The 9,400-nt window shown below is 37.6% G+C and overlaps 1 protein-coding gene and 1 long non-coding RNA gene across 5 annotated transcripts in view; one reads left to right on the top strand and one right to left on the bottom strand.

Moving 5' to 3' along the window:
* Positions 1-9,400, top strand: part of LOC123508008 (acyl-coenzyme A thioesterase 9, mitochondrial-like) — a 37,529-nt gene that overhangs the window by 18,739 nt on the left and 9,390 nt on the right. For all 4 annotated transcript variants that reach the window (XM_045261359.1, XM_045261358.1, XM_045261356.1 and 1 more), the window contains exons 5-7: positions 5,306-5,529; positions 6,063-6,246; positions 6,446-6,582. In XM_045261359.1, coding sequence (XP_045117294.1) covers positions 5,306-5,529; positions 6,063-6,246; positions 6,446-6,582 — 545 coding nt within the window. The remainder of the gene's footprint in view (positions 1-5,305; positions 5,530-6,062; positions 6,247-6,445; positions 6,583-9,400) is intronic.
* LOC123508010 lies at positions 5,460-6,165 on the bottom strand. Its single transcript, XR_006675846.1, has 2 exons — positions 6,045-6,165; positions 5,460-5,589 (listed from the first exon to the last, which is right to left on the bottom strand). It is a non-coding gene; the product is annotated as an uncharacterized LOC123508010 (long non-coding RNA).

The following is a 9,400-nucleotide window of genomic DNA, read 5'->3' as shown; positions in this document are numbered from 1 at the left end:
AAAAGTGGAAGGAATTTATAAAAATATACAAAGAAGGTGAGAAAAATTTGTACCAATAAGACAACATAGAGAAGTTGGAAAGCAGGACTGGTTTAACGATAGATGTGAAAAGGCTAGAACAAGAAAAGAGGATGCATGGAAGAGGTGGAGAAGGAAAAGACGGATTAAGCAGTGGGAAAGTTACAAAAGAGCAAGAAATGAATATGTGTTGATTAGAAGAGAAGAAAGAAAGAAACAAGAAAAGGATATAATTGATAAATGTAAAGACCAACCAAGGCTTTTTACAGACATGTGAACAACAACATCAAAAATAGAGAAAGTATTGAAAGTTTAGAAGTAAATGGAGTATGCAGTGAAGATCCCAGGAAATGGCAGAGGCTATGAATGGATGCTTTCGGAAGGTATTCACAAAGGAGACTGCTTTTGACAAACCACTGGTAATGGAACAGAAAGGGATTATGAAGGAGTTTCAAGTAACTGTGGAGGAGATCAAGAATATGATGGGGAGTTTAGAAGTGAGAAAAGCTGTGGGACCTGATGGGGTATCAGGATGGATTTTAAGAGAATGCAGGAGCAACTGGCAGAAAAAGTTTGTGAAGTAATTGATGCCTCATTAAGGGAAGGTGTAGTGCCCCAAGACTGGAAAAGAGCTAACATTGTCCCAATCTATAAATCAGGTAACAAGAGAGACCCATTGAACTATAGACCAGTGTCACTTACAAGTGTGGTAGCTAAGATGTGTGAGAGGGTGGTGAAGAATAGATGGACAGACTTCTTGGAGAAAATGACATACTTTGTGAGTGTCAATTTGGTTTTAGAAAAGGGCGTTCATGCACGACAAACCTGATATGTTACTATTCGAGGGTGATAGATGTAATACAGGAAAGAGATGGTTGGGCTGATGGAATATATCTGGATTTAAAAAAGGCCTTTGATAAGGTACCACACCGGAGACTGATCTGGAAACTTGAAATGGTAGGAGGAGTGCATGGCAGTTTACTAAAATGGATGGAAGACTTTTGGTAGGAAGAGAAATGAGAACAATAATTAAGGACAGACCATCAGAATGGGGCTTGGTGGAGAGTGGAGTTCCACAGGGATCAGTGTTGGCACCAGTAATGTTCGCGGTCTACATAAATGACATGGTGGATGGGGTGTCCAGTTATGTGAGCCTATTTGCAGACGATGCAAAATTGTTAAGAAAAGTGAGATGTGACAAAGATTGCGAACTACTCCAGGAAGACTTGGACAGAATATGGAAATGGAGCTGTACATGGCAAATGGAGTTCAACACGACAAAATGCAAGAAAATAGAGTTTGGCAAGAGTGAAAGAAGAATCAGGAGTATGTACAAGATAGGAAATGAAGACATAAAACCAGTCATGAAGAAAAGACCTTGGGGTGACAATTACCAATGACCTATCGCCAGAGAGACATATAAACAAAATAATTGGAGAAGTATTGAACTTATTGAGGAACATAAGAGTGGCGTCAGATATTTAGATGAAGAAATGATGAAGAAAATAATTACTGCAATGATAAGACCGAGGCTTGAATATGCAACAATACAGTGGGCTCGAACTTAAAGAAACACATAAGGAAACTAGAGAAAGTACAGAGGGCTGCAACAAAAATGGTGCCTGACTTAAGAGATTTGACTTATGAAGACAGACTGAAAAGAATGCAACTTCCGACCCTGGAAAACAGAAGAGAAAGGGGAGACCTGATAGCAATATACAGAGTGATGATTGGCATGGAAAAATGGATAGGGAAGATCTGTGTATGTGGAATGAAAGAATGTCGAGAGGGCATGGGAAAAACTAAAATGGCCACTTATAGGAGAGATGTGAAAAATATAGCTTCCTCATAGAAGGGTGGAAGCATGGAATAGTTTAGACGTGGAAGTGGTCAACGCAAGGAATATTCATGATTTTAAGAAAAGCTGGACATTAATAGATATGGAGACGGGACAACACGAGCATAGCTCTTTTCCGTATGTTACAATTAGGTAAATACACACACACACACACACACACACACACACACACACACACACACATGACACACAGAGAATGTGTAGAGTTCATAGCAGATAAATAATGTAAATGAGAGAGTTGTGATATATTGTGTGCCTGGCTGATAAGACAAATAATGAGCTCTGGAGGTAATGGTGGAAGAGAGAGAGATAAACAGAAACACACACACACACAAAAAGGAAGGAGATAGTGATCAACCAAGTGGAATGTGGGGAAGGAAAAGCAGAAGTATTGTATATTAAGATGCATATTAATAAAAAAGAGTTAACAATCATTGTAACATATGTGCCACCAAAACAAATTCATGGACCAATCAAGAATATAAAGACATGATAGATGACACAATAAGGAGTCTAATGAGAATCGTTAAAGAAAGGAGAAAAGTGATATTAGTAGGAGATTTCAACTGTAAAGAAGTGGACTGGGAAAATTATGAAAGTGGTATGGGGGAAGAAGCCTGGGGAGAAAGATTCTGAACCTAATGATAGACAATATGATGGACCAGAGAGTAAAGGAATGCACAAGATTCAGAGGAAACGACGAGCGGCGAGATTGGACCTAGTTTTTACAAGGGTATACAAATGAATGACGATATAAGATATAAGTGCCCATTGGGAAAGAGTGACCATGCAATATTAGAAATAGATATAGAAGAAGGAAAGGAAGATAGAGACGATTCATACAAAGGAGACCGATTAAATTACAGAAAGGCTGATATTGAGAATCTCAAGAACTATTTTAAAACGTAGACTGGGAGGAGATGGAAAACTCAGAGACAATGCAAGACAAATATAACTTATTTTTGGAAATATACAAAACAGGAGTCAGGAATATGTCCCAAAATATAGACCAAAAGAAGAAGGAAAGAAAGATTGGTTTAATGCAAGGTGTGCTAGGGCAAAGGAGAAAAGAGATGGAGCATGGAAAAGGTGGAGGAGAAATAGAATCCAACAAACAAGGAAAACTTCAAGGCAGCGAGAAATGAATATGTTAAGGTGAGGAAGGAAGAGGAAAAGAACTTGAAAAGATATTGTCGAAAAATGTAAGGAGCAACCAAAATTGTTCTATAGATTCATAAATGGAAAAATTAGGCAAAAAGAAACAATAGAAAGGTTAAAAGGAGAGAACGGGATGGTGGAAGACCCAAAAGTATGGCAGAACTATTAAATAAAAATTCCAGGAGGTCTTTACTAAAGAATCCAAATTTGAGAGGCCACAGGGTAATAGAGAGACAATCTATATGAAAGAGATTAAAGTAACCAAGCTTGAAATAAAAGAGTTAATGAAGGAACTGGATGAAGAGAAGGCAATGGGACCGGATGAAGTCTCAGGCAGAATACTGAAAGAATGTAGGGAAGAACTAGCAAGTCCTATATACAACATCATAAAATGCTCAATAGAAAATGGAACAGTGCCAGTAGAATGGAAAAGAGCTGAGGTGGTTCCCATATATAAGAGCGGAAGGAAAGAAGAACCTTTAAATTACAGACCGGTATCACTAACTAGTGTAATATGCAAGATGTGTGAAAGAATAATAAAGAAACAATGGATCGAGTTCCTTGAAGACAACAAATTAATATCAAATAGCCAATTTGGTTTTAGAAAAGGACGGTCTTGTGTAACTAATTTATTGAGTTTCTATTCTAGAATAGTTGATAGAGTACAAGAGAGAGAGGGATGGGTTGACTGCATCTATTTGGATTTAAAAAAGGCGTTTGACAAAGTGCCACATGCAAGATTACTGTGGAAGTTAGAGGAGAAGGGTGGCTTAAAAGGAAGCACATTGAGATGGATAGAAAATTATTTGAGGGGGAGAGAAATAAGGACGGTAGTTAAAGATATGAAGTCCAAGTGGAGAGCAGTAGAAAGCGGAGTGCCACAGGGTCAGTATTGGCACCAATACTTTTCCTCATTTATATTAACGACATGCCAGAAGGAGTGAACAGCTACATAAATTTGTTTATGGATGATACGAAACTGTGCAGAGTTATAAAGCAAAAGGAGGATTGTGAAATACTGCAAGAAGACCTAAATAAGATCTGGGAATGGAGTAAGAAGTGGAAATGGAATTCAATGTGAACAAAAGCCATGTCATGGAAATGGGAAAGAGTGAAAGACGACCTGTGGGAATCTATAAGATGGGAGATGGAGTAGAACTGGAGAAAGTCAAAAGGAAAAGGACTTAGGAGTGACGATGGAAGAAAACAATCAACCAGTAAGCCATATTGATAGAATTTTTAGAGAAACATATAATTTGCTGAGGAATATTGGAGTAGCATTTCACTACATGGACAAAGAAATGATGAAGAAATTGATAAATACTATAATAAGACCCAGATTGGAATATGCAGGAGTAGTGTGGACCCCTCATAAAAAGAAACACATAAGAAATTGGAGAGGCTACAAAAATGGCTACAAGAATGGTCCCAGAACTTGAAGGGATGACATATGAGGAGAGACTAAAGGCTATGGATCTACCAACCTTGGAACAAAGAAGGAGAGAGGAGACCTGATACAAGTCTATAAATTGATCAACGGAATGGACCAAGTGGATAATGAGAAACTGATCCTGAGAGAAGAATATGACATCCAAGCACAAGATCGCATAGTAAAAAGCTGAGAAAGGAAGATGTCTGAGAGATATTAAAAATATAGTTTCCGCAGAGATGTATTGAGACGTGGAACAGTTTAGATGAAGAAGTAGTGTCTGCAACGAGTGTGCACACTTTTAAAGTAAGATTGGATAAGTGTAGATATGGAGACGGGGCCACACGAGCATAAAGCCCAGGCCCTGTAAAACTACAACTAGGTAAATACACACACACACACACACACACACACACACACACATATATATATATATATATATATATATATATATATATATATATATATATATATATATATACACACACACACACACACACACACACACACACATATATATATATATATATATATATATATATATATATATATATATATATATATATATGTGTGTGTGTGTGTGTGTGTGTGTGTGTGTGTGTGTGTGTGTGTGTGTGTGTTAATTTTGTACCACAAACTTGCAGACCTGAATTTTAATCTTCATTATCTTTGTGAGATATGAAAAATTAAATATTCATATGTTTATAGTAATAAGAATTTTCTATTAGAAAAAACAGGATAAGGGAATTTTTTAAAAGTAGCAAGTTACTCAAATTGCATTTGCATGAATAGAACTTTGTAAAATGTCCAAGACTAAAATGTTATTTTTTATTTTTTTTAAGTGTGGCTATGTTACAAACACATCAAGAATCCACGCCAAACATCAGACTTACCAAGTCCCTACAGTATTGTAACAGCACTGGTGGATCGCATTGACTTTAACCAAGGTTGGTCCTTGCATCCCGATAGAGACATTCGTATCTCTGGCCACGTGTCTTGGGCAGGTCGCTCCTCACTGGAAACCATCATCAGTGTGGAGCAGCGAGTGGATAATGCTTGGAAACAGGTGGGAGTAGACTGATGGAATCGACCACCCAATAAGTAACACTCTTCAAAGGCCGAATATCTGTTTGTGGTGTGATTATTGAGAAGTTTTGATTTCCCAAATGTAATATTTGAGTATCTTTTCATGGATAATGACTTAACAGTCATTATAATAGAATGTAATGTATTATGTTATCTTGCCTTTTTTGGTGTTATAGCAACAATATAATGTTCTTTTATGGAATTATCCTTACAAGGGACAATGCAGTGCAGTGATTCAATAATACTATTGACATTTAACACTATTTTTAAAGCACTTTTGCAGCACATCATTATTACTGTTTGAAAGCTGTAGTTGAGCTACATGGGTGTGAATGTTTTTTTTTGGGGGGGGGTTTTAGTGACATTAACAAGATTTTTATTTACGTGAAATGAGGAACAGTTTTGAGAAAGTAGCTGATAATTTGAAAATAGTTGTGTTTCTGAATATGGACCATAGTACTATATACTATATATGCATCAGAAGGTGTCACTCACAAGATGATCATCTGACAGGTAACACGAGCAGTCTTTGTGATGGTTGCCCGTGATCCACTGAATCAGGGCTCAGCTGTTGTCAATCCTCTGGTGTGTGAAACCCCAGAGGAGAAGAAGATCTACCAGGCTGGTGAGGTGAACAAATTACACCGCAAGATGCTCCAGGAGGAGAGTTTGTTCCGAGTCCCTCCCAATGAAACAGGTCTGTGGCAAGAAATAGATGGGCCATAAGGGACGAGTTATATATGTATGCATGATGTGAGAAAGGGAGGGAGTGATTAAGAGAAAATTGATTAATTAAAATGCTTTGCTATTTACTGCAGTGAGAAAGGCTTACAGTTGACAATGGAAATAGATATAATAAGGTAGGAAGAATATTCTAACATGTCTTTCGGTTGCAGAAAAGACATTAGTTCATGAGCTGTTCATGTCACTGGCCAATCCCAAAGAATTGTCCTTCACCTCCAAGAAGGAGCCAGAGAACTCAATGTGGATGGAGGACACCAAACTCAAGAATCTCATCATCTGCCATCCTGAGGTAGTCAAATGCACAATCTCTTGATCTCTCTTAGTAGTCCACTGATTTCATGGAGTGAAGGAAACTGAACAATTAATTGATTAAGGTAAGATGGTGAATACACTGTCCTCATTCCTACTGTCTTGAATCCTTGAGCCTCAAATCTGGTGGCATAGAAACCCCAAGACAACCAGAAGATATTAGGGCTGCAGTTTGAGTCCCACTTCAGGTTTTGAGACTAGAGTTTTTTTCCTTTTCCTAAGTGAACTGTTCTAACTGAACTGAACAGTTCCACCAACTCTTCTGTGTTTTAGGTAGGACTGAGACCACTCACATGCTACACACTGGGATATCAAGGTCATAATTCCCTAGGCTTACATTGTGTATCTACTTGCTGCTAGGTGGACAGGAGCTTACTCTAACTGCCTTGCCTCACCTATGACTTGGTTGTAAGCCAAGCATGCTGGCCTCTACACCATACAGAGTACCTCATACACACAGGTGTCCATAGGCTAGCTACAAAGATGTTGTCAGAAATAAAGGACCTTCCCTATGAAGAAAGACTGAAGGGAATGGAACTACCAACTCTGAAGGATAGAAGGGAGAGAGATGTAGTAACAATGTATAAGATAGTAAACTGTATGGAAAAGATAGACAGACAAGACCTGGCATCACTGACTGAAGATGGAGATAGATAGACAAGAGGACACTCTGATCATGAAAAGTCAATGTTTGAGGAATATTAAAGGTTTAGTTTTCCATATAGGATGGTGGACATCTGGAACAGGTTGAGTGAAAAATTTGTAATAGAAAGTGTACATACATTTAAGGAAAAGTTGGCATGAATTATATATGGAGATGTTACTCTGAGCCCGCTCAAACCCTGTAATATACAATTAAGTAAATACAACTATAGTCCTGCTCCTCCAACAATGTGGATTGGGTGCGGCTGTGTTGGGGAATTCCCGCTGTACAGTGGTGCCGCATGTCTCATAGTCAGCGATGCAGCAGAGTTCTAATATTAGTAAAACTTTAGCAAATATGGTCAGCAAATATACATACGCTAAATATTTAACCTTAGTATTACAACATATGAGAGAACAGTAAACTTATTATTGATAATATATTCATAAGCCTGGCAAGAAACGTGGCATACATATTTTACAGTGTTGCTAAAAAAAGAATAATATACTTATAAAGAGGTTTCCTTGCAGTTTGGGATGGGTAAATAGTTCCATAGTTATAATTAGATTATATCGTGAAGGAAAGTACTTTAAAATAAGCTGACATAAGTAAGAAAAAAAACTACATTAAAATCCTCACGGCAGCAACACCAATCACGCCCGCCATCCATACAGGTGATGGGAGGTCATCTGGTGTCCTTGACCAGGAAGGAAGAGGGAGGGTAAGAGAGGGGGGGAATAGCCAACGAGGGATTAAAGGTATGGCAACGCTGTACTCCCGCTATTTCCCATGGGGGCCGCACCCAATCCACATTCTTAGACGAGCAGGACTATAGGTAAATACACACACACACACACACACGTTATTATTATTATTATTATTATTATTTTTTTTTTTTTTATTTATTTATTTATTTTTTTTTTTTTTATTATTATTATTATTATTATTATTATTACAGTGGAGACTCAATACTCGCACTTAATTAGTTCCAAATGGCTGTTCGAGTATCAAAAAATTTGATTATCGTTACTTATAAATCAGGTAATTTGTTCTAATCTTAGCAAAACCGTAAGTTTATGAAAATTTCAATGTAATATTTTTTATAATTTTGATTTGTACATATACCATAAGTGAAGACTGGTGATGGGTAATGTAGAAAAGGATGGGAAAAGGGTGGGGAGGAGGAGAGAGGTCGTCGGAGGAATCACCATCCATGAAAACATCTGGTGTGATTCTTGTGAACCCACAAGTGGAGGGCTGTGGCTCACAAACACTTGCACTCTCACTAGATTCCTTATTTTCACCACTAATAAGTTACTTTGGTGTCATTATAAGTTTCAAAATGAAAAACTACCGACAGAATGCAGAAGAATATTGTTTTCTCATAACTGAGCTAGGACTAGGGATATGCAGCAGTATCCAGTATACTGGAATACTGGTATTTTGCTCCAGTATTACCAATAAGACTGGTATCAGAACGGGACAATGGCAACAGCAGGGAGGGAGAGGCCAGAACTTTGTTTACAACTATGTGTGCAGCCATTCAATTATCAGATATTTTCACTAATAATCCTATGGTGTTAATGTAAGTTTATAATTGAAAAACTATGGACAGAAAGTAGGAGAATGTTATTCTGACAGCCGCGGCAGCACAAATGGTGGAGAGGAGGAGGAAGGGGCCATGGAGCTTTTGTTTACAACCTCGTGTGTGGACAGTCGACTATTGGGTATTTTTGAGCATTAAATTGAACTTTTGCATTTGAGTATTGAAAAGTTTGACTGTTTAAGATGTTTAAGTATTGAGTCTCCACTGTATAATACACACACAAAGGTACAGTCATTATCTTTATTTCCTTTGTTGAGTTCTTTAATTTTGTATTATTTTTATTTATGTTTCCGAATTGTGTCAGATTGGCCAAAGTTTGGTGTTTCAAATGTACCTGGCATTGGAAAAGTGTTTACTGAGAGTATTGCAGATCCCTCACAAGGGACAAGAAACCATTGATTGTTGAGGTATGTCTGTTTATTCAAAACAAAAATATGGTTTTAAAATGTGTGAAGGATTCATTGGTAGGATCTGTCATTGAGTTCGACCATAGAGCATGTTAAACAAAATAGTTACTGGTTATATGACACTTCAAGATTAGAGTTACAT

The sequence above is a fragment of the Portunus trituberculatus genome, chromosome 24, assembly GCF_017591435.1.
Source record: "Portunus trituberculatus isolate SZX2019 chromosome 24, ASM1759143v1, whole genome shotgun sequence".
NCBI classification, from domain to species: Eukaryota; Metazoa; Arthropoda; class Malacostraca; order Decapoda; family Portunidae; genus Portunus; species Portunus trituberculatus.
The sequence above is the reverse complement of the archived record's forward strand: the minus strand, read 5'-3'. Positions and strand labels throughout refer to the sequence as shown.